Source organism: Urocampus carinirostris, chromosome 20 (genome assembly GCF_059441175.1).
Source record: "Urocampus carinirostris isolate Australia breed hairy pipefish chromosome 20, RoL_Ucar_1.0, whole genome shotgun sequence".
In the NCBI taxonomy this organism is placed as follows: Eukaryota; Metazoa; Chordata; class Actinopteri; order Syngnathiformes; family Syngnathidae; genus Urocampus; species Urocampus carinirostris.
This window is the reverse complement of record NC_142368.1, coordinates 4,189,017-4,215,789: the sequence shown is the minus strand read 5'-3', so window position 1 is coordinate 4,215,789 and position 26,773 is coordinate 4,189,017. Positions and strand designations below refer to the sequence as shown.

At 36.7% G+C, this 26,773-nt stretch overlaps 1 protein-coding gene across 13 annotated transcripts in view; it reads left to right on the top strand.

Moving 5' to 3' along the window:
• LOC148346045 (otoferlin-like) overlaps positions 1-26,773 on the top strand; it is a 113,646-nt gene that overhangs the window by 46,600 nt on the left and 40,273 nt on the right. For 10 of the 13 annotated variants that reach the window (XM_088325276.1, XM_088325266.1, XM_088325267.1 and 7 more), the window contains exons 6-7: positions 5,451-5,711; positions 15,529-15,587. In XM_088325276.1, coding sequence (XP_088181402.1) covers positions 5,630-5,711; positions 15,529-15,587 — 141 coding nt within the window. In that variant the 5' untranslated portion in view covers positions 5,451-5,629. Of the gene's footprint in view, positions 1-5,426; positions 5,712-15,528; positions 15,588-26,773 lie in introns of those variants that run through there. The other 3 variants (XM_088325274.1, XM_088325275.1, XM_088325265.1) reach the window with 2 other exon arrangements.

The window sequence follows — 26,773 nt, the reverse complement described above, 5'->3', positions numbered from 1 at the left end:
GAAATTGTGAAAAAATATACATACTATTGCACAAAACTCAGAAATATATATTATATATGTGTGTATGTATATATATATATATATATATATATATATATATATATATATATACCTTATGAATTGTTGTTTGTTTTTTAAAATTGCTGCTGCTAAATGTTATTGCACTCCTTTTCATTGCACTATTTTTACAACGCACTATTTTACATTGAATTATTATTATTGTTATTATTATGGCTTAAAACACCTTTTTTTGGGCCTATTCATCTTGATAGATCTTGATTTCATCTGGAGGGACGAAAGCATGACCAACTTGGGTGCCGAGGTGCCTAACTTGTTTGGGTGTTTGGGCAATTGGGTTGGCCATGGTCCAAAAATGTTTTTGTGTTTTTTTATGCTATTTATTTCCCCTTTATTTTCTTTGTTATTGTATGTGTGTGTCTTGCTGTCGGTCACCCCTCTTAAGGGATATGACCAAGATAGATTGATAGATAGATAGATCATCTTGATAGTCTTTTTTCTCTTAAGTGTCTTATTTACATGTTATACCCTGGAGTGCCATGTCTAATCTTGTTGCATATAATATTTCACAACGTTGATATCAATGACAATAAAGACAATTTTAATTGTAATAACTACAGTCTTGCTTCATTTAATGTTTTTACAGACGAAAGCAGTTTTTGTTGTGGTGACAGCACCCTCTGTTGGTGTCATTCCCTACCTGCAATGAAGGCGTTCCCCACTCAAACGTGACGTCACTATCAGTTTTGCGAGTGTCATACAAGCCATGAATTGATTTGAATTGTCTTTATTGTCATTTATATAATAACGTTACAGGGTAAACATATAAAGACTTTCAAGAGAAAAATAGAAAAGATTGTTAGAATATATATACAAAAATCTTTACAAAGCAGTGCATTCTCCAACTTGAGTCAAAATCTTCCAGGAGAGGATCATGATCAAAGCTCTGGGCCAACATGAAGGTACAGTCAGCATTGGGGGGACACAACATCACTAACGTCTGCTTTACGGATGATAATCCCCAGTTTGCTGGAACTCAGAGATCTGGTCAAGGGCCTGGACAAAGCATCAACCCAGTATAGGATGAAAATTAGCACAGAAAAAAACAAAAGTAATGACCATAACCCCCCAAAGTATCACCACTAACATCAACATCTACCACCAAGAGCCAAATTTAATTCTTTGAGCTGTCATATCAGAAAAGGGGTCAGATCTACAAATCATTGCCAGGGTGGTTGGACAGATTTAAACCCATCTGGAGGGACAACAACATTGCAGTGAAATCAAAGATCAGACTCATGTCAGTGCTGGTTACTTCCATCCTCCTCTACGCTTGCAACACACAGACTCTCACAGACAAACTAGAAAGGGAAATCCAGCCCATAGAGATGCGATGCCCTTGGAGATGCATTAGCTACTTGGCCCATGTGACACTGAAAATGGTGCCTAAAACCATCAGGGGGCACATTGGACTGTTCGAAGAACTATTGTCAACTGTGCTCAGACAAAAACTGGAGTAGTATGAGCTCATAACATATCACCACGACAAGATAACTCTCCAGGCAACAGTCTAAGGGGGCAGGAGGATAGGAATACTTATTAAGAACTGTGCCGACAACATTAAGTAATGGACTGGTGCCAACTTTGCCACGGCTCAAACACAGACCAGGGACTGTTAAGTGAAGAAAGCTGTCCAAAGTAGTTTTCAATGGTGCCGTGACAACCCAAGTGGTTAAGGGATCCGTGAACCGTGAGTGCTTACAGACTTGAGTAAGTTATGATAACTATGCAATGAGAAAGAATGGTGCATCCTAACAATAGTGCAATGAAAAGAAGTGTAACAACACTTAGCAATCTCAACTAGTCTCAAGGTATATATTTTTCACAGTTGTGTGCAATAACATATAGCAACAACAAAAACAAGTTGCGAGATATGTTTTCACAGTTTTGTCTCCTTGTAAGAGGGTGGTGAAGGCCCTGGGAAAAATACTGCCCCAGAGCCTGTTTGTCCTTGTTTTAAGGGACCCTTAGTGCTTACCAGAGAGCAACAGGTCAAACAGGTGGAGGGCCAGGGTGGGAAGAATTATTTGATGGCTTTGTTGCAATATCGCAAGCCAATAATGCCCTTTAGACCAGGCAGGAAGCAGCCGATGATCTTCTGGGCTGTACTGATTACTCTGTGAGTTTTTCAGGTCTGCTGCAATGCTCCCAGCATAAGACACCATGACGTCCTATAATCGTTATTATATTGTAAAAGTCTTGCTTATTTGGAGATTTTCAAATCTCCTTGGGGGCATGATTAGCCTCCTCGTAATCACGGTTTGTTTCCCACTAATAACTCCTTTTTTCCAGCAAAGCTCCAAACTATTCTGAAACAAATTACTACGCGTTACTTTTATCAATTCCAAGATCTTGTTTTTTGTCTGTAAATACGAACTTGAAAACAATCTCAATATAAAATGTCCTGGATGAAAATTATATTAAAATAATTCATGTGATACTGTAAATGACTTTTTAGTGAAAGCGCTCCGATACTAAATTTCCATTCAAAAACTGCCACTGACAAGAATTCCCTGAAATGACTTCAGCATGACCACAACTCAGCTTGATGGACAAAGTGGGGAAATTGGTTGCCTAGCAACTGGTCAGCATCTGCCCAAGCCGTTTAATCCCTCGTTTTTGAGCAGCTCTGCCCATTCATGAAATACAAAATTAGTCAAGCTTAAGGGAAGACTTTTTTTTTTTTTTTACAGATTAACCTTATAAATACAACATTATGAGTTACTCTACCTGTTATCAAATGAATTATGTTTTTTATAAGCATTGTTCTGATCTCTCATCTTCCCTGATTTTTGTCTTTAATGATAGATTATCTTTGTAAAAGATCAAATAAAACGCTGAAGCCAAGACCTAACATCGCAATTAGGTACATGTTTTATATTTGCAGAACTCCTCAGCACATTTAGTGCCATTGACATCTATAGATGTGAAACTCTTTCCATTTATTTACAAGTTTTTAAAGTTTGACAGATGCGCAACTTGCGGACACTAGACACAGATAACGTCATGAAATGTCACGTCATCAAAACCGGAATGTAAGACATTAAAAGCTATGCCTCTGGACTTAGGTGACTTTAGGATCTTCTTAAGGATAAAAATATTTACGTGTTCTAGGAAAATTGTTCAAAAAATAACCATGATTTCTGATTTAGAAAAAACATGGAGATGGTGAAAAATGTTAAATATTTAAGATTGTCGCTATCATAAAATGCCAATGAAAATGTTTTTTGCCACCTGGGGCCCTAAGCAGAATTACATTTGACGGCCCCCTGTTATTTAATCATTTGCATACCTACTATAACTCATTCTATGCTCTACTCCAGGGGTGGGCAACTATTTGTAGTGGAAGGTCAAATTTCAGTTGGATTATTGTTGAAGTTCTGTAGTTTTTTGTAGTAATACTGTTATTATTGTTTTGTTTTGTATTTCAACAGCATAATTTTTGTTGCATATCTGTAGTATCTTTGGGGTATTTCTTAGTTTTTTTTTTTTTTTTTACTATTTTTGTTGTATTTTAATACCAGTTTTTTTTTTGTTGTATAGCTAAAGTATTTTTTAGTATTACAGTTGTATTTCAGTAGTTTTATGATTTTAATATTTTTGTAGTATTACTAATTACGTATTTTGTTATCTTCATGGTGAGATTTTGAATTTTTTCCTTGCCCTCATGAAGGTTTTGGATCAGATCATGTAATAATAGTCTGTAGTTTGCAATAGTCTGATCTGTGCAGCCCTTTTAGACTCCTTGTGATCAGGGGGTATACAACAAACTTGACTTAAACTTTTTATAGGGTCTCATTATACAACTTATAAACCATATTTTGTCTCTCATATTGTAACTTCTTTTAGGAGGTAGATGATTTTGTCCGGACAACAGCCATTTTTTATGATTAAATTAAATGTATTTGTAAAACAAATTTCAGCCAATAAATTGCCACTCAAATTGCTGTATCATAACATTCTGCGTATACTAACAATAAAATCCCGTCCTTTATCCGAAACATGTAATACACAGACATATACAGTGCTTAAAACAACAACAAACAATAGAAACTAAATAAATGATAATAAAAAAGATGATTATGGCAAGGCACAAACTAACCATTAAAATTATTAACATTTAACATGTCTGATTTTCTGTTTTCTGACACATTGTCAGTAGTTGAATATTTTTTCTTCTACAATGTCAATGGTCTGCATTTATATAGAGCTACAATAATAATCTGAACTAATATTCCATCTCAGAATGGAGAGAGCTAAATAGATAACATTTTACTTCAAACATTACTGATGATGTGATCAGGTTCATCAGTAGATGTATTGTAAAATATTCCATTCATTGATAATTCGAAAAATTGAAGCAGTTTTAAATGGTACCTTTTGCTATCTCGTAAAGAAGACCTGATATGTTTTGTAATCATACCTTTTTATTATCATTAGGGATGCACAATATTTATTGGGCTAAAGTTATAGAACAGATAACGATTAATTATTACATCACACTTATCAAATAGTCATTTGACACCAAGCTATGGTATTTAGCCGACAATACTCATTAAAACGATTCCATGCATTTATGTTCCTCATTTGAATATATTTTGATTTTCTCCTCGCTTCTGCTTCAAAATGAGCGAAAAGAGAAGTCAACATTTATTTATTGGTATCAGTCTCCAGAAGCACGATTTTATTGGTTATCGGTAGGAAAGTACTGTTATTGTACCTCCCTAATTATTACTTAATATTAGGAATTTATATTTTGAGAACTAATTTAAGAGATGCGATCCTTTCTCAAGGTTTCTTCATTCACCTCATGTTGAGGTTTTTAAATTTTTCCTTGCCCTCTTGTAGGTTTTAGATAAGGAGATGATATAATAATAGTCTGTGGTTTGCAATAATCTGTGGTCTGTACAGCCCTTTGAGACTCTTTGTGATTAAGCGGGTCACAAATAAACATGACTAGACGATTGGATGCATCTTGTTACATGGGATGCATTTTCATTTAAGAACGGTCCCGTTTTCAAATGTATGGTATTTTTGTACTATTTCTCTTATATTTACATTGTAGAATTTTGTTGTATATCTGTAGTATTTTTGTAGTATTACAGTTGTATTACAGGAGTTTTATGATTTTAATATTTTTGTAGTATTACTGTAGATTTAGTTTCATTTTACAGCATATATTGTTTTTCATTCTAGAGAACTGATATTGTGGCACACAAGGTTGAGCTGCTTCTATACAGGGAAACACAAGCACACATTAAACACACACACACACATACTCCCCTCCACCCCCCCTGCCCGCACCCAAGCAGCAAGCAGATGCGCGACGCACGCTGCGCACTCACTCAACATCTTTTGCTCTCCACATTCAGAAAAAAACGCCAAACTCAAGAAAACACCAGCTCGAGTCTTCATGCCGCGCACATGGAAAAGGATTTAGGATCTCGCAGGATCTGCTCGGGAAGAGAGGTTCATCTTCAGCACTTAGCCGAGGGTTCCAGTTTGACCACGCGGGGGGGTAACACGTTACTCCTCCGCAAGCGCCGGACTCATGATGGCCCTCACGCTTCACCTCAAGTCGGTCGCCAACCTCCGTGGGAAAGGTGACCGCATGGCCAAAGTCACATTTCGAGGTAGGTGACTACTTTTACCACAAGTTTAGACTGTTGTGATATTTAAGGAGCATCGCTTGCTTTTTGAATGAGCATTTTGTGGACTTTAAAATAAAAAGTATACTTCTGTGTCACGCACGTGCCCCCAATCCTCAGATTAATTTAAATGTGACTTTTGTCTTTGGGGATGACAAAGAGGCAACAGTTACGCTTTATGCCACAAGCGACAGCCACGAGTAAAAAGTTCCAAAAATATTGCTTTGTTCAGCCAGTTATTTTGCATAGTTATAACCTGTCCAACCCCTTCGATTAGCTGGCAATCAGTCCAGGGTGTCCCCTTCCTCACTCCCCAATGTCTGCTGGGATGGGCTCCAGCACCCCAGGGCCCCTAGTTAGGGTGAGCAGTTCAAAGGATGAATGAATGAATGAATGAACATGTCCACATATATTTTCATGAAAGCTGACTGAAAGGATGTCAACATTTTCTAAAGCACCCAACATTCATAAAATTCTATACACAGTATTAAGTTTTGATTTCAGACAATGGTAAAGTTGTTAGTAGATTTTGTTGATGATCAATTTCAATAGATTTTTATTTATTAATGTTTATTATTCAATGGCCACAGATTTTTGATGGACATTTTATGTATGTATTCTTATCTCTTTCACTCATTTTGAAATTTTTAATTGTCTTTCTCTAATAATGATTTTGTTTTAAACAATGCCTAATTTTTTGAATTATTATCTGTTTAACTATGAATAATTTTTTTCTTCAGTTCTTTTCGGAGGTTTGTACTAATTGTCTAAAATCTTAGTATGATTCTTTTAATTTTTACATTTTTTTTTTTTAATTTCACTTCCATCCATCCATCCATTATCTGCACCGCTTATCCTCAGTAGGGTCGCGGGGGTGCTGGAGCCCATCCCAGCTATCCTCGGGCAGTGGGCAGGGGACACCCCTGAACTGGTTGCCAGCCAGTCGCAGGACACACAGAGACAGACAACACACACGCTCATTCACACCTAGGGACAATTTGGACCGGCCAATTAACCTGACATGCATATTTTTGGAATGTGGGAGGAAACCAGAGTGCCAGGAGGAAACCCACGCAGGCACAGGGAGAACATGCAAACTCCACTACGCTGCCGTGCTGCCCATATTTCATTTGCAATACTTCTATCTTAAAATTGTAATCTTTGTTTATTAAATTATATTCTAACAACCTTTCACAATTTTCAAATATTTCAGCAATTATTTTAATCTTTTTTTTTTAAATAACAAATTTGTTCAATTTTTTTTCATCTATATTTAGTATTGATCGTCCAAATAATATGAATGTTTTAATTAAAAATTAAAATTGTATTTTCTTAATTGTTTTCCAAAACATGTATTTATTAAATCAAAAATATTTGCATGCATTTTCAAACGTCAAGTGGCTGTATGCACTCAAAGTAACATTTTACAGGCATTCTGTGAGTCTAGCATATTTTCAAAGGAGACCGCCAATGGAAAAGAAAAGGCAAAAGGAACATTAAATATCAGACTGATTATTCAGATTCAGAATTTTGGTGAGGATTGATTTGGATTGACCATCCAGAAGGTTTGTGTTTCAAGTCCCTCAAATCTTTCTTATCAAGTCCTAACAGTCTCCTGTTAAAAGCCCTTTTATGTTTGCCCTGCCTGGCCGCCTGTTGACAGGAATCAGTGTTTCTCTCAAGAATTACAGTCATCAACAATGTTGGTGTGTGTGTGTCCAAGAACTTCAGATAAGCAATTAGTCTTGCGGTCAAAGAGGGGCAAGCTCGTATCTGACTGGCTGATTAGCGTTAGCAGCAGCATTGTTTAGGATGTCATATTAACCCCCCCAATCCGCATACCCCCCTTGCTTTTTCCTGCCTTTGTGTGATTCCAGCATGCAGAAAGAACGGCAGCTTATATGGTTGCCCAACGCGATGCAGCAAACTCGCTCGACTCTCAGCGGCACACGCAGCGTGTCAGCCGAGTCGGAGAAAACGGGCGGTGTTTCTCGCTTCAGTTGCTTCTCATTTAAAAAAAAAAAGGGATTTGTTGTTTGCTTGCAGCGGCCGAAAGCTCCTCCGGCCCACGCGGTCAAAAATTATTCAAGGTTGGGTTACAACGGGTGTGATGGTGATCCCAACACTGCAAAAAGTCAAATGGTTAACCTTGTGCGAAAATGGCACTATTGTGTTTTTTTTTTTTTTTTTACCGATTTGTTTTTGTTTTTTTGTTTGTTTGTTGGTTTTAGTTTTATGCCTGGGAGGTTGGAAGATTGTTTCAGTTAAAATTTTTTATTACATTTTACATATCGGAATTATTTATATTCTAAATTCCATAATTTAACAGTTGGCATGCAATAATGGCTTTTAACTCATTTACAGTATTTCCATAATGTATAAATACCTTTTCAGAAGCATTGTCTCTGAGTGCCAAAATGTAATTTTTTTTTTAATCCTTATTAAAAAAAATCTTTAATATATTATAAAGGGTTTGGCGCAGCTCATCAGTTAGTATTGAGCCTCTCGGAATGATTTCATTGTGATAAATCACCATTAGATGGCAGGGGTGGCTTTGATAAAATCTTTGTTCACACATCAAGGAAGACCAATTTCCTAGTGTTGATTCCCATATCCAGCGATTCAATTGTGTAGGCGGCTCCATATGTCAAGTAAGCAAAGAAAAGATGTGGATGATTACTGACAGTTAACTCTTCAAGAGCTTTTTTCTCTCTAAAAAAGATGACTAAATCCTCTCGTCTGGGCAGAGAGGGATGACGTTTTGTGCATGTCCGCAGGAACAGCAGTTGAATTCATTGTCACTACATTTTTATTTTACTCGGGGAAAGTGACAAAAATACCATACAAACACATTTAAATGATTTATTTAATGAATTACAGGTTTTTGTGCTTTTTATTATTTTTTTTTTTGTCTGAAAATGTTTACCTGAATATGGTAACTTCCACTGTTATATTTTATAGTGATTATTGAAAGGAGCTTAGATTCCTTTAAACTTCTGCAAAGACACCAAGGTTCTATTCCTATTAGTTTTGTAATTTTTGTATAAGCTTAAACAGGGTGTCCGTGACTTATTTAAGGCAAAATTGCTTCTGGATGGGTTTCCTTAATTCTCTGATTGATGAATAATAGTAAGCAAATACAGCTACAGTAGGTGCTTTGCGAGTAGCACCTGGCTTTGGTGACTTCTAGTAGACGTTTTAAAGACTGTAAATTGTTTGATGGGATAGCTGCAGCTCATTTTTCTCTTGTGCTTCTCTCACAAAGTTTCATGTTTCCATCAGTATATTTTAAAAGACCGTTAGCCTCAAACTGGAGAATGCTTTAGTAACAACTTCGACCCGTCGGATTGTTTGATAAGAGACAAGCTCCGAGCAAAGCCAGGATACCCGTTTAAATGATTTCAAGGCTGAGACTTTGATGAGCCCGCCATCTTATCTGCTGCTCCAATTGTTCACGCTTACCCTCAAAAGCCTTCCAGACATGAAAGGAGCAAGTGTAGCTAAAAAGTTCATTACATTCTAGTAATCAATGGACTACTTTCCTTTTAGGCAACACAATCGTCAGACATTTTTTTCTCTTTAGTTCGAAGCGGCACACACCTTACGTAAGTAAGCTTCTACTTTCACAAATCCACGTCGCTATGGGATAAAAAATAAATAAATAAAAAGGGAATGCAGTAGAGATGAATTTTGAATAATGTAGGAGGGGGTGTATCATCCTCTCCAACATCTAAGTGGTGTTTTTTTTTAAAGAAAAAAGTATAAGCTCAGAAGATGTGGGTTTTGGAGTGGTGCAGCTTGATACATGACAAATCAGCCTTACGAAAACGGCTTTAATCCAGCACCAAAAAAACGCCTTCTCTTACTCTTGTTTAAACACTTGTTTATATATTTTTCATGTGCCTTGTGGTATTTGAGCTACGCTCTTGAAGTGTTATTACTATGTCAGTCATGAATATATTTTTTACTTAAGAATACTCAAAAAACCCTATCATACTTACAGTGGGGCAAATAAGTATCTAGTTTACCCCTAATTTTACAAGTTCTCCCACTTGAAAATATTAGATTGGCCTGTAATTGTCAAAATGGGTAAACTTCAACCATGAAAGGCAGAATGTGGGAAAAAAAACAACAGAAAATCACAATGCTGGATTTCTAAATATTTTATTTACTTGTGAAAAATAAGTATTCGGTCGATACCCATGTCTTGTCTTTTTAACGCACAGATGAGGACACTTGTTATATTAAACACACAGGAAATCTAGATGTAAAACAATTATTAAGGAAGTCATATGCTTCTTACTACTCATTTTCGAGCAAGTTAGGTTAACATTGTTTTTTGACTTGTTTTATCTTTGTTTTGTTATTTTTTCATGTTCAAAATAAAGTTTCATCCATTCATTCATTCACACTGAAAGTTAATCTCAATTCTTTATTTTCCCATTGTCGGTGACCAAAGGTTTTCTGTTCACAAGCTTTTCACACACTGTTGCCAGTATTTTGGCCCATTCTTCAATGCAGAACTCCTGTAAAACGTGATGTTTAGGGGCTATCGAGTGGCACCGACTTTCAACTCTCTCCACAGGTTTTCGATGGGGTTGAGATCTGGGGACTGGCCCAGCCACTTCGGGACCTTGAAATGCTTCTTACAAAGCTATTCCTTTGTTTCCCTGACTGTGTGTATAGGATAATGGTCATGCTAAAAGACCCAGCCACGTCTCTTCAATGCTCTTGTTGATGGAAGGAGATTTTCGATCAAAATCTCTGGATACGTGGCTCCATTCATTCTTTCCTTTACACAGATCAGTAGTCCTGGTTTCTTCGCAGAAAAACAGACCCAAAGTATCACGTTGGGTATGGGGTTCTTCGGAAGCAAACCAGTATTCTTGCTCCTCCAAACACGTGAACCTGTGTTTCTCCCAAAAGGTTCTATTTCTTTTAATTTTCTGACCATAAGACATTCTCCAAATCCTCTTATGGATAATCCAAATTCTCTCAAGCCAAACGCAGACGTTCCTGGACTTATACTGGTTTCAGCTGGGAGACATGTCTGGCAGTGCAGGATTTGAGTCCATGGTGGCGCATTTTGTTACTAATACTGGACTGTCTCAGAAAATTAGAATATTGTGATAAAGTTCTTTATTTTCTGTAATGCAATTAAAAAAACAAAAATGTCATACATTCTGGATTCATTACACATGAACTGAACTATTTCAAGCCTTTTATTATTTAAATATTGCTGAATTTGGCTTACAGCTTAAGAAAACTCAAAAATCCTATCTCAAAATATTAGAATATCATGAAAAAGTATACAAGTAGGCTATTCAACTAATCACCTGAATCATCTAATTAACTCGAAACACCTTGCGAGGGTTTCCTGAGCCTTAAAATCACTCAGCTCGGTTCAGTAAACTAAATCACTGCTGATCTGACTGCTGTCCAGTGGACCATCATTGATACCCTCCATCAGGAGGGTAAGACACAAAAAGAAATTTCTCAAAGAGCAGGCTGTTCACAGAGTGCAGTTTCAAAGCATATCCACAAAAAGTCTGTTGGAAGGGAAAAATGTGGCCGGAAACGCTGCACAACCAAGAGAGATGACCGCAGCCTTAACAAAATTATAAAGAAGAGCCGCTTCCAGAATTTGAGGGAGCTTCAAAGAAAGTGGGCTGAAGCTGGAGTCCAGGTATCAAAAGCCACAGTTCACAGACGTGTCCGGGAAATGGGCTACAATAGCCGTATTCCCATGGTCAAGCCACTTCTGAACTCAAGACAACGGAAGAAGCGTCTGACTTGGGCTATGGAGAAGAAGCACTGGACAGTTGCAGAGTGGTCCAAAGTCCTCTTTTCAGACGAAAGCTTTTTTGCATTTCATTTGGAAGTCAAGGCGCCAGAGTTTGGAGAAAGGCTGGAGAAGAGCAAAATCCAAGTTGCTTGAAATCCAGTGTGAAGTTCCCACAGTCAGCAATGGTTTGGGGAGCCATGTCAGCTGCTGGTGTTGGTCCAATGTGTTTTATCAAGTCCAGAGTAAATGCAACTGTGTACCAAGAGATTTTAGAGCACTACATGCTTCCATCTGCTGAAAAGCTCTATGGATATGAGTATTTCATTTTCCAGCATGATCTGGCACCTGCCCACAGTGCCAAAACCACCAGTAACTGGTGCACTGACCATGGCATCACTGTCCTTGATTGGCCTGCTAATTCCCCTGACCTGAACCCCATCGAGAATTTGTGGGGTATAGTTAAGAAGAAGATGAAAGACACCAGACCTACAAATGCAAATGAGCTGAAGGCCGCTATCGAAGCATCCTGGGCATCAATAACACCTCAGCAATGCCACAGGCTGATTGACTCCATGCCACGCCGGATTGATGCAGTAATCCGTGCAAAAAGATTCCCAACCAAGTACTGAGTGCATCAATGGACATTTTCAAATGTTTGATTTAGTTTTGCTGTTATAAAATTATTTTTTTTTACTTGGTCTGAGGAAGTATTCTAATATTTTGAGATAGGATTTTTGAGTTTTTTTCAGCTGTAAGCCAAAATCAGCAATATTCAAATAATAAAAGGCTTGAAATAGTTCAGTTGATGTGTAATGAATCCAGAATGTATGACATTTTTGTTTTTTTAATTGCATTACAGAAAATAAAGAACTTTATCACAATATTCTAATTTTCTGAGACAGTCCAGTAGTAGCCTTTGTTACTGTGGTACCAGCTCTCTGTAGGTCATTCACTAGGTCCCCTGTGTGATTCTGTGATGTTTGCTCATCGTTCTTGTTATCATTTTGACGCCACGGAGAAAGATCTTGCATGAAGCCCCAGAACGAGGGAGATTATCAGTGGCCTTCTATGTCTTCTATTTTCTAATAATTGCTCCCAGAGCCTTGGTGCACGTCTGCAATTTTGTCTCTGGTGTCCTTCGACAGCTCTTAGATCTCGGCCATACTGGAGTTTGGAGTGTGACTGACTGTGGTTGTTGATTGTTTGTGGGTGACCTAACACTCATTTTGCCCTCTAATTTGGAAATACATTCATTTGAAATCAAACAAGATGGTTTTCTTTTTATACATTCTGTCTCTCATAGTTGTTTACCCATGTTGACAATTAAAGGCCTCTCGATTCTAGTGGTTAACTAAATACTTATTTTCCCCATTATATATTGTTTTTATTATTTGTATTTATTTCCTCTATGTACACAATTACTTATCATTTTATTTATTTTTAAGGGGTGTTTTAATTTTTGGGGGATTTATTTTTCTTCTTTTTGAAGTTTGCATGTTCTCCCCATGCCTGTGTGGGTTTCCTCGGGACATTCTGGTTTCCTCCGACATACCAAAAAAAATGGCAGGGTAATTGGGAGATCCAATTTGCCCCTCGGAGTTAATGAGCGCATAAATTGATGTTTGTGTGCCCTGCGACTGTCAGGCAATCAGTTTAGGGTGTCCACTGCCCAAAAACATTTGGGATGGGCTCAAGCCCCCCCTGACCCTACTGAGAATAAGCAGTGCAGAAAATGGATGGATGAACGAAAATTCATCTGCTTTATATTATTCAGTGTTTTAAAAAAAAAAAATCATAAAAGTGAGCAAAACTCTGGACAAGTTTTACTCACCCTGGACAATTTCCTTGTCATGAAAACAAGTTGGTTTTGCTTGAAGTTATCATTTTTGCAAGTTTCCTTTTTTTTAATTAGATAAATATATTATTGAAAACAAATTATAACACATCAACTTAACATTATCTAAAAAATAGAATTAGTTGATATGCCCAAAATTGTCATTTTTCTTTTTTTTTTACTTATGTCAATCAAATAAGCATGACTATTCTACTTAGAATAGGTTGAAAAAGTTGCTAAAATGTTATGAAAATAAATACAATTATTATACATTAGGTTTACCGACAACTAATACACTTTTTCATGATATTCTAATATTTTGAGATGAGATATATCCTTTTTTGCCATAATCAGCTATTTTGAAACAGTAAAACCGGTGCTGTGGAATGCTCTACCCCCTGAGATCCGATCTGCAACCTTAGTGGAAATGTTTAAATCTAAACTTAAAACTCACTTCTACTCCATAGCATATGAATAACCTACTCTTCTCGTCGGCTGAAAAATAGTCTGTGTAATATAGTTTAATAATCTGTGAAGCCCTTTGAGATTTTTCGTGATTTAGGGCTATACAAATAAAAATGACTTGACTTGACTTAAAAGACATTTTGAGAGAGTCCTACTTATATATTAACAAAAATATTTTAAACTCATGGTCAATGGGCCTTAAATTGGCTATTTTTACCTGTGTTAAGTAAGCTTCGTAATTCTATTTGCAATGAGTTGAATATTCAATATATTGTTGAAAGATTTATAATTAAAATAATAAAAGATCAGGTATACTGGTCACTAAAAAATAGAATTTACACTGGTCAACAATTGTCCCAAAATTTACTTGTTTTGCCTTTTAATAGGCCTATTTTGCAATGAGTTGAAAATGTCAATTTACTGTGAAAAAAATCATATCTCATCATGTTCACTCAATTAATCAATATACCAAAGTCCTATCCCCCTAGTTGGAGATGGCTAGAGTTAAGAACACTCTCGCATTCACCAAACATTCATTGCCCTTTGCTCTTTCCAACCTGACACCGAACATTAAGCTCACAGCACAACAAGAGGTTGCTGTCCTATGCCTTTATCAGCAGAGAGACCCCGACAGCATACTTTGGTTTACCTCCTCGCATCATATGCGTCAATATCATTCATTCTTCAGTATCCTTCATCATTCACATCCATCCCTAGCACACACTCTTGCATCCATTAAATTAACCGACCTCACATCCAGAGCATCTTTCATCCCATCAATCCAACAATATTTTGGCCTTCCTCTCATTCTTTTTGCCACCACTTCTGCACTACAAACTCTTTTAGTCAAACAGCCTTTATCCATTTTTTTCATATGTCCAAACCATCTCAGAACATTTTCATCAACCCTCTCAGCAAGCTCTCACCAAACCAGTTCTTCTTCGATCCTTAACCTATCCAGTCATGTCACTCCACACATATTACACAAACATCTGATTTCAATGACATTCAACCTATTACGCTCATTTACTCTCAAACCCCACGCCTCTTAGCCATACTACACTGTTGGTACCACCACACCTTCAAACAATCCTTGCTTTGCATCTATTTGCAGATGGCTACATTTCAAACCACCACCTGCACCTGCTGCCACATACAAACCCAAAAATTAAAAACCTTCAACCTCCTGCAACTTTACACCATTCAACAACATCTCTAATTCAACTACCTCACCACCTCTCAAACAGTTCATGACCTTACACTGGTAGTCAGTGGGCACAGAATTGGTATTTTTATCATGTACGTTATAAACTGGTTTTCCATACCTCTGGTCATTTGCAATCGCTAATCTTTGATATAACAATGAAAAATCCGTCCGTCTGGTCGAACGGTCTGCAGCAGATCAAATTTCAACATTTGATTGTCCGATTTTATTAGCGCAAACACAAACTGTGGCCACACATGACCCAACAAAAGCAAACGATGACACAAAGACAATTGTGCCGCCTTTCATGAGTATACAAAGCAAGCAGGTGCAACACGCGTGATAAAATCACGTGACGGCGACCGAATGAACCTCAATTGTGAACCTGCGTCACCTTTTCACTTGCATTTCTTTCCGAATGTGATGTTTTTGTTTACATTTGCATCACTTGGTATTTTGCTCTGTCGACCTTTCCTGGTGACGAATGAAACTCGATTGCTCTTTTCTTTTCCAGGCTCGTCCTTCTACAGCCGCGTGGCGGCCAACTGTGAGGAGGTGGCACACTTTAATGAGGTCAGTGTGGTTTTGTTCCCTTCCATTGCCGCATCCGCTAGGACTCACTTAGCAGACAATCACGTTTTGTTTATAAACAACGCTAATTAAATTGATTATTTTTAATAGGGTTTGCCGAAGAGACAATTATCAGTAATTATGCCACGATCAAATCTGGGGAAGGAGTGCGTGGGGCTAAATTAGATTAGAGCCAGTTCAACATTTCCAACTCCTCTTTTAGTCTTACCTACCATATGTATTGGTGTTTAATGCGGACTGGTTTACTACATGAACCCCTAATTTTTGATTGAAAATTGGTATACTATTTTGATTCACTTTTTCTTAAGTCAAATTAAGCATTGCAAATGACAAATGTTGAATACATGGGGGCGAGATTAACCATCATGGCATGCAGGTACACATTATGTACACTTTCATGCTTTTTGTATTTTCAATCAAAGTAAGCAATGGAAATTAAACACTTGGGAGCTCAAATTTCCCACTGGTTGTGAGAACATGTAGATGTTCAAAACAGCATTGTGCTGAGATGTATATGTTATTGCATTGAGGAAACAACAACATACTATACACAAAGCGTGCTATGTACATTATTTGGATGTATAGACATCCATTTTAATTTAATGATCTTTGACTTGTGTATTTCAATGCATTTCCAGGGATTTTTGTATTTTTCTTTTGAATGCCATTGAGTCAATTATGCAAAGTAAAAATTGATGTTGAGTGGCGCCAAAGTCAAAATATATGAAAAAATAAGAGTGATAATAATTTTGCATCCAAACAACTGACTGCAGTGACCTCCATCCATCCATCCATCAATTATCTGCACCGCTTATCCTCAGTAGGGTCGCGGGGGTGCTGGAGCCCATCCCAGCCATCTTCGGGCAGTGGGCAGGGGACACCCCGAACTGGTTGCCAGCCAGTCGCAGGGCACACAGAGACGGACAACTCGCTCGCTCATTCACACCTAGGGACAATTGGGACCGGCCAATTAACCTGACATGCATGTTTTTGGAACATGGGAGGAAACCGAAGTGCCCGGAGGAAACCCACGCAAGCACGGGGAGAACATACAAACTCTGCACAGGAAGGTTGGTAGCTGGATTTGAACCCATGACCTCAGAACTGTGCACACGCGCTAACAACCGCGCCGCCCTTAATCTCAAGGAGTCTCAAAGGGCTGCTCAGACCACAGATAATTACAAACCACAGAATAGTATTACACCATCCACATAGAATAACAAGCTAAAATATAAAATATATATTTAATGAGGAAAAAAAAAGGTACCACTTTCTGTTTTGTGTCTTGGGCAAGTAACATCCTAGCGGCGCCAATCCCTTTACAGGCTGTTTTTAGGTAGGGGTTTACTGCCCTACCTGAAACTGTTTCCAAACACTGGTTTCCATGGTTACCAGTAGTAGGAGAAGTCTCCTGATCTGACTTAGATACAGAACCTCCATCATCTGGTCTGGTACGGGACTTTATGAATGTATTTTTGTCTTGAGATTTGACATGGATGCTGTCAACACAGCAGTTTTATTTATATCTTTGCCAGCTATTGCATCCACTCAAGGAAAAGTGGACAAAGAAATGTGTCAAATGTACTCACTGGAAGCTCGCACTTTTCACTGATTTCTTTCGACAGCCTTGTTTTTCGCTCCTGGGAGGTCATTATCATCACTCAACGTCACATCCAGAGTGGGGACCTCGCAGTTTGTCCGACGCTGGTGCCAGAGCATGTCCGTATATAAATATATATTATCTAGCGTCCTCCCGGCTTGGAGCGCGGCCTTTTCCGTGGCATTGCGCCCGCGCGGATGTTCTGCCGGCGTCGAAAGGCCATTAGCATAGAGATGCGAGTGTTGCGGCTGTATGCACGATCTAGTAAGAAGCGCCTTTGAACTAGTGTCCGGGACGAGAGAGTGAGCATTCATTATTCATTCCGTGGTAGGATTTTGCTTTTAGCTATGGCGCGCCGGCGCTCCCCCCTCACTAGTTAAGACAGAACTAGAGCAGAGAACAGTAAAGCCCCCAAGTAAGAAGTTGGGGGCTTGAGTGCGTTCCTGTGTGCGTTTGTGTGGTTGTGTAAATCATAGCTGGTATAATGCAAAAATAATGATGCAAATCTATTCTCTCTCTGCAGCGGACATCTGCCGCAGTTGAACTTTTAAATATGAATTCAAGACTTGCATAACCAATGGCTAAACGTTGAATGCTATTACATGTTTTATGTGTGTTAAAAATAGATTCAGGCACGTCTGATAACCTTTTTTTAACCGGTATCAGTTACATACTTAATTATTTGATATTTATTCAAATTATTTTTTCTTATAATATGAGTACACACAGTTTTTTCAAAAAGTAATTATGCATTAGTAAATGCAACTTGTTTAATTTAGGAAGCTTTTGTAGGTCATAATTAATAATCAATGTGTAGTTAATTATAAACTAACTGCACTTTTCAACATTATCCCCAATCCTGGTGTTTACCTTATTTTATGATGAATTCTCTATAAATAATGAAATGACTAATTAGGAATTTTTAATTCAGGCTTGAATACTACAAAATAATGCAAAATCATTAGTGCCTTAAAAATGCCCCCTGAAATAACAACTGTCACTTTTAAAACAGGAAATTATTAACAATTTTCTATTCTTCGAATGTCACTTTTCAAGTTCCTGGTAGTGAAATAAGCATGAGCAAGCAGTTGACACTAGTATGAGTATGGATACTTGAAAGTAAGATCAGGGATTTGACCAATAATGTTGCTTTGTATCTGTACTCACCCAAGTGTGCAAAAACATTTCTTATAAGCATTATCATATGAAATTGTTTCACTTTTTATTATTTTCTACATTTGAGTATGACAGTACAATCCACCAGTTGATACTACAATTGTAAGTATCAATACTGGGTTTCGGCATGATACCACGATCTGTTGCGCCACTAGCCTACAAGTTTTCAAAACTATTTTTATTGTAAACAGCATGAGAAAAAGTTAAAACGAATTGATTTTATGTTTGAGTTGATCCAACATATTTTCCAGATATGCAACTCTTGAGGTATTAAATACTGATCAGAAATGTCAATGATGCCCCCAATCCCCCCCCCCAAAAAAAAGATAAAATAATTATCCAACAGGGTTCATTCTCGAAAATGTAACTACTCTAATGGTAGTTAATTTAGTCTTATCATTTCTCATTTATGGTAAATTGTAAAACAGGCCCCTTGAGTGCAACCTATAATGACATGGGCAAACGCCATGAGTATTGATACCTTAAAACAAGGCTGGAATCCGCACCGATACTGAAACCTCTTACTTTCTGTTTTTGTTGTTGTTGTTTTTCAAAATAAAATGCATGACTGCGCATGTTATTTTCTCAAAAAGAGCTAAAAAAACAAAACAAAACTCTTTGCTTTGAAGCCACATAAGCTAAGAAAACTTATTTTTTAAGAATATCGTGAAAAAGTGCACTAGTTAAAAGATTCAGGTCTGCTCCACGGGTAAGTCTCCCTCAATAAATGATGATCCCTTGAAATGCTTTTGCTGATTTCAAAGAAACTGACTGAAACTGAAAATGCAGTCAAAGTTGAAGAGAACCCCGCAAAAAAAAATACAATCTTAATAATGATATTGTTTTAGTGCTTGGCTTTGCATCGATATGCGTCGGCCTGGGCTTTAATGAGTAGGGAACAATGCACCAAAACAAACATTGTTAGAGTGCTGGGTTGGGTAATTATTCCACTGAAAAGAAAAACTCAGTCTCAGCAGTTTATTTTTTAAATAATAGCTACTTCCTAGAATACCCTGCCCACCAGCACAAATTTTTCGCCTGAAGGAATTTCAGGTTTCGGCAAGCATTTTTAGTGTTACTGTCTATCTCATTCCCACAAAAATGTATACATGTATATATTACTGATAAAGAACAGTAAAGCCCCCTAGTAAGAAGTTGGGGGCTTGGGTGCATTCCTATGCGTGTTTTGTGTGTATTACTAATAAAGAAGATGGCAGATATTTTTGTTGTTGTACAGTATTATTTTTTCTTTTTTTTATCCCAAATTACATAAATGAAAAAAAAAATCTGAAAATAAAGATCCATCCTATTTCTGCACTGCTTATCCCCACCAGGGTTGAGGGAAATAAGGAAAATTTAGGTAATCATTTTTGTAAATAAGAATAAATATTAGGTACATTTATCCTGAAATAACACAACTATTTTTACTCTATATATTTAAGAAAGGAAACTTCCAACTATGCTCCAACTACAGAACCATCAGTCTCATCAGTCACATCAGTCATTTAAGTAAAGTTATTCTAAATGTCCTACTGAACAGACTGAAACCACAGGCTGAAATCATCCTAGCCAAAGAACAGGCAGGTTTCAGTTAGGGAAGGAGCACCACACAACAGATTTTTAATCCGCGCATCCTATATGAGAAGTTTCAAAAACACAAGAGAAACATCTATCAAGTTTTTGTTGATTTCAAGAAGGCGCTTTATGGGCCACCATGCGGAAGTACAACATGGGCCAGAAACCAGTTCAAACCATTGAACTACTGCCAATGCCAACAGTGCTTACTTATTTATGGTACCATTGGAGCGTGGTTTCGAATCACAGTTGGTGTGAGACAAGGCTACATTCTCTCTCCATTTTATTCAACATCTTCCTGGAGAGGATCATGTCTGAAGCTCTGGAACAAAATGAAGGCACAATTACTATTGGGGGACACAACATTACTAACCTCTGTTTCGCTGATATTGCCGGATTGGCAGAAGAAGAACAGGAATTTGGAGATCTGTTCAATCGCCTGGACAAAGCATCAACCCAGTATGGGATGGAATTCAGCACAGAAAAAACAAAAATAATGACCAACAATCCACAAGGTATCACCACAAACATCACCGTCAACCAGAGAGAGCTGTAACATGTCACCGAATTGAAATCTCTTGGAGCTGTCATATCAGGGGTCAGAACCAGAAACCATGGAACCAGGATAGCTCAACCCACAGCCACACTTGCCAGACTTAAACCCATCTGGAGGCGCAAGAACATAGCAGTGAAATTAAAGATCAGACTCGTGTAAGCTGATAACCATTTTTTTTAAACTGATATCAGTTGCATACTTAGATAATATTTATTAATATAATCTGTTTATAATATCAAGAGTACACACACTTTAAAAATAGAATGAAAATATGCATTAGTAAGTGCTGGTTACTTCCATCATCCTCTGCGCTTTCGAGACATGGACTCTCACAACAGAACCGGAAAATAAAATCCAGGCCTTGGAGATTCAATGGTACAAGAAGCTTTTAGGCATCAGCCACAAAACAGTTGTCAACTGTGCGCAGAGGGAAACTTCAGTGGTATGGCCACGTCACAAGATTTTTATTCCTGACCAAGATAATTCTCCAGACCCATGCGGTTAAGGGAACTGTGATTTGAGTATTAACTTGTATTAACTAGATATAAGAATATTTCAGTCAACATAATTGTTAAAAGGATCTTCAAAGCAAGATTAATGTAATTATTAAAAACATGTATCTTGTTAAATGATAAAGATATTTTTTTCTTGATTTAATTATTATTTTAGGAATATATATATACATATATATATATATATATATATATATATATATATCTAATCTCATTAGCTGCACCGCTTATCCTCAGTAGGGTCGCGGGGTGCTGGAGCCCATCCCAGCAATCATCGGGCAGTGGGCAGGGGACACCCTGAACTGGTTGCCAGCCAATCGCAGGGCACACGGGGACAGACAACTCATTCGCTCATTCACACCTAGGGACAATTTGGACCGGCCAATTCACCTGAAATGCATGTTTTTGGAATGTGGGAGGAAACCGGAGTGCCTGGAGGAAACCCACGCAAGCACGGGGAGAACATACAAACTCCGCACTGTAAGGCCGGGAGCTGGATTTGAACCCACACAGGAGGTTCCCACGACCTCAGAACTGTGCCGCACACGCGCTAACTATATATATATATATATATATATATATATATATATATATATATATATATATATATGTTGTGTTATCATTTTACTCTTAAAAATATTCAAACAAATCATGAAATTAAAAATATATTAAAATTTACAGATAAATTTGCCCAGTTCTTGTTCTTATTTTACCCCAAAACTATTAAAATAAGCATAGAATATCTTATGTTTTGTTTGGTTTAATTATTTTTAGGAGTAATGTTCTTATTTTACTCTAAAGATATTTAATAAATAATTAAATAAGACAAAAAATATTACGATAACAGATTTACATTTACTTTTTGATTTTTTTATTTATTTTGCTCTAAAAAACTTTATAATCATAAAACAATAAAAAAAAGATTATCTAAAAGGACAAATCCATCTGTATTTTAGGATTTATTTGAGGAATTCTAGAAAATTAAAAACAAAATAGTAATCCAAATAAATCATGAAATTAGAGAACAAATATTTAAAATGAGCAAATTAATCTGTATTTTTTATTTATTTCATGGAATTAAGAGATAACATTAAAATAAAGTATTTTGATTCAGAACAATATAGGTATTTGTTCAAATTTTGCAAAATTAGATCTTGCCATGCAAAAAATTGCCAAAATTGTATACAGGGAGGCCAGAGGCCAATACCACAAAAATTCCACTTTAATCCTAAATTTTCTTCAAAGAGAATCAGGAAAAAATAGAGCATCCACAACTTGAGTTTCACTACACAATGATACATTTTCTTCCCCTGGTTCCCTGTGACTTTCCTTCTCCTAAAGTCCAATTTCATCACTTTTACCTTCTAAGAAGGGAAAAAGTGACAGAAGATTTCTTACTGTAAATTCCTACAAAAAAAAATCTTCCCCCCTTCGTTGCTGTAAATACGAGATCGTACCTTTCAAAGTGCAGTCACTCAGGCTTATGCTCCGTTAATCACAAAGGTTTTTTTGGCGCTCTGTATCCATGGCAACACATATTAAAGGATGGCGCGGTCGTCATGCTGTTCCGGCGCGGGATCGTGGGGGGGCAAAAGGCGCTCACGGTTTATGGTTTAGTTTTCGGAATTCCGTTTATTGAGATTGTACCTGTACTTTTAATGAGCAGCCTGATGCCACTAATTAGGTAGTGCAGTGGGGGGCATGCTAATGAGCAGCTCTGTAAATGGAATAGGAGCTGATGTTTAGTCATTTATTTATTTTCAGCAGCATCGCATCTTTTTTTTCTTCAAAGTGTCTCAAGATCTGCGTATTTTCTTATTGCTGACAGCTTTCTTGTGGAATGCTGTTGGCCCGGCAACAAACTGTTCTGCAGAGTATTTGGTCATCATAACGATATTTTTAATGTTTCAAAACTATTGAAAATAGTAATATTTGCAGACGACACTAACATTTTCTATTCAAATGATAACTATATTGATTTGGTAACCTGTATTCATCGTGAACTAATTAACCTAAAAGTATGGATGGATATAAATAAATTATCTTTAAATTTAAATAAAACCAAAGTAATATTCTTCGGTAATCGTAAGGCAAATCAAGATTTAGAAGTAAAAATGGATGGTGTTGCAATAGACATTGTGTCAGAAAGTTTTTAGGGGTCATAATAGACAATATATTAAGTTGGAAAACACACATCAGACACATACAAACTAAGGTATCTAAAAGCATTTCAATAATTAATAAAGCCAAATTTCTTTTAAATTATAATGCATTGTATTTATCATATTGTTCTCTCGTTTTGCCATATTTAACATATTGTGCAGAAGTCTGGGGCAATAATTACAAAAGTTCACTACAGCCCCTTTTTATCCTTCAAAAACGTGCAATAAGAACCATACACAGAGTAGGATATCGGGATCATACCAATATTTTATTCATGCAGTCCAAATTATTAAAATTGGATGATTTAATAAAAATTTTCACTTCACAACTGGTCAACAAAAACATAGTGCCAGAAAACATACAAAAATTATTTACTCGGAAAGAGGGAAATTATAACTTGAGGGGCTGTAGTGAATTCAAAATCCCAAAGGTGAGAACCACCAGGAAAAGTATGTGTGTGTCTGTGTGTGGAGTCAAACTTAGGAATCATTTACAAGATGAGATCAAACAATGTCCAACTATCCATGTGTTCAAATTTAAATACAAAAAAGCATTACTGGCAAAATACAGGGATGAAGAGAATAGGATATGAGGGAGATTGGAAATACTGCGTTTAAAACTATGGTTAACTTGTTGTTATTGTTGCTATTATTATAATATCTGAACTGTTATTATAAATATTATGTTTATTTTTATTGTTGTTATTATCATTGGTGCCGCAGTGACATTGGTAACTAGGCGCATTATGACGTTGAGTGATGGGTATTGCGAAGATTAGTGTATAAAATATGTGATTATAGTTATTATTATAATTATTATTATATTAGACATAAGAGGAAAGGAGAATTTGTAAAATGTACTAATAGGGAAGATAAAGGGGTAAGAAAAATAAGCATCTGCTTCTGACTACCCCTTTTCGAACATGTTATTTGACATTATTTTGTTGTTGACTTATTGTTTTTGTCCTGTTTTTATTTTAAATAATAAAATAATAAAATAAATAAAAGTTTTCATTTATTCATTTCATATTTTTCAATTAATTATAATAGGCATACTTGGTAGATTACCAACAGTTACTGGAAATGAGCATAATTTGCTCCGATCTGCCATTTTAGATCATGTTGTAATTTTCCCTGTTTTGCTACAAATGACTGTTTGAATAAGTTTTGAATTTGAAGACGAAAATGTTTTATTTCAAGTTTTTGTATTTTTTTTTTTTTAATTGGATGCACCTTTTTAGGTGTTCTTAAAAAGTTGGAAGTAGAATATTTTATCTATTAAAACCTATAAGAACCCACGGTGCTGCTCGTGTATCAAACACTTTGAACTCCCCAGTCTGCTATGTCTGACTACCTCCTAATTTTCCTTTAACGTAAAATGGGTCTTGGTCCTAAAAGGCGAAGTATGTGTTAACAAAGGGCCTTTATTTTTAAAAAAAAGTTTCCACTGCCTATATATTTTTTTAAATTTTACTTTTATGAGAGCTTTATCAAGAATCGGCGTGGCAGAGAGTGTTTTAATGCTTGTGTTCTCGGTTTTCTGTCAGTGCAGCATGAAAACAGTGTACACTGAGAAAAGACCAGTTTTAAATATAGTCCAAATGCGAACCCAAACTCCAAAAAGGATGAAGAAACAAGATTTTATTTGAGCGCGTTTAAGAAATGTGCATACTTACATGTGCCACACAAGCATCTTAACAGAGGCTGCAATGATTATTTTAGCCAGAAGAAAGCGTAATTGCAAAATTCCAGACAGCCCCCTTCAATAATTGTGCCATTTAGATTGAAATTTTTAATGTTTTTTTAATAGTGACTGTCGTTTTTTATTGAAATACATTACTTTTTGTAATATTTTTAAAATGTATCATTGTTTTTTTTTTTGTTTATTTCTATTTGATTTTATTTATATACTGGGTAATGTAAAACAAACAGAAGCCTTTAGGAAATTGCACCATTTCTTATGTCATTTACAATCATTAAATGTAATGTAATTGTTTGTTTCAATAATATAATTTATCATCAATTATTTTCCATACATTTATCTAGCATTTTTTGTTCTGAGATGACAGCCCTAACTGGTAACAGCGTCAACAGCAATACCTGGTATCAGTACATCCCAATTCTTAATTTAAAATATGAGCTACATCACCTGCCATCAGAACAAAAAACAAAAGTACTACATATTTTTTTTAACCTATTTTTCTTTCTGGACATTTCGTAGTGTGTTTTGCTGTCATTCTAATAACCTTCAAACAGGTGACTGAGACCAGACTAATTTTTTGTTTCTTTTTGATTAATAATTCATATATCAACCTGTGAGTACAGTGTATGTATTAATTATGTATCTATGTTCTTGCGTGTGTATTGATATACAGTATGTCACAAAAGTGAGTTGACTTCTCACATTTTGGCAGATATTTCATTATATTGTTTACTAGAACAACACTGAAGAAACATCGCTTTGAAAAAAAAAAAAAGCTCAGAATACAGCCATCAATAACTAAACCACTTTGCAACAAAAGTGAGTACCGTAAAATCCGGACTATAGAGCGCACCTGATTATAAGCCGCACCCACCACTTTTTAAGTGATTCGCCACTTTTGTACTTACACAAGCCGCACCTTTGTACAAGCCGCGTGCGCTTGCATTAAAACTTGTGACATAATCACAAGCTTAATCCAGACCAGGCTGTAAGTTTCACGATTGTAACCTTTTTTTTTGGTTTGAACAAATTTATTGACACTAATAACAGCAAACAAACAATGTGAGGTTTGAACAACCCCTCTCGACAATCTTGACAGCAATCAAGCATATTCACAATTTCGTTATGTCTGACAATATGACGTTTTAACATTTTTTTCTGACAATTTTAACATCTTTGTCAGTGTCAATAGATCTGTTCAGGCCAAAGTCCTGCGATTTTTGGTTTGAACAAATTTATTGACACTAATAACAGCAGGGGTTTGGGGTTTTTAAGGGTTATTGTTCTATCTTCGTTATTCATTATCCATTATACGCTACAAAGCCTAAGAGCCGGGACACTTATTCTCAGCCAAAAGGCCAAGCTAAGGTCCTAGCCCTAAAGCCCTGCTGTGATCATTGCGAATGCACCGTTCCCGGAGGTACTGCAATACCGGGCCGATGAGTGGAGTGGACAGAGCAAGCTCCTAGCAACTTTTTGGTTTGAACAAATTTATTGACACTAAAAACAGAAAACAATCATGACAATCTCAACAGCAATTAAGCACATTCACAATATTATATTGCAGCAAAACACAGCCATCAAGCATATTCACATTTTTTTTATATTTGACAATATGACGTGACGATATGACGTTTTAACATTTTTTCCTGACATTTTCAACATCAATTAAACAATTTCAGAGTTATTTTCTTTTAACAGTAGTTAACCAGCGTGTAAAAGGCAATACTATTGTGCAAGGGCATAGCTCTGCCATCCCACCCTCCCAAGCAGCATTCTTCCAGTCCTCTGTGTGGGTCCTTTCCATTCTGCGTGGGTCCTCTCCCTTCTGGGTTCCACAACCCAGGCCGTTGCTGCCGGGACTCCCACAGTGTAGCTCCGGCTC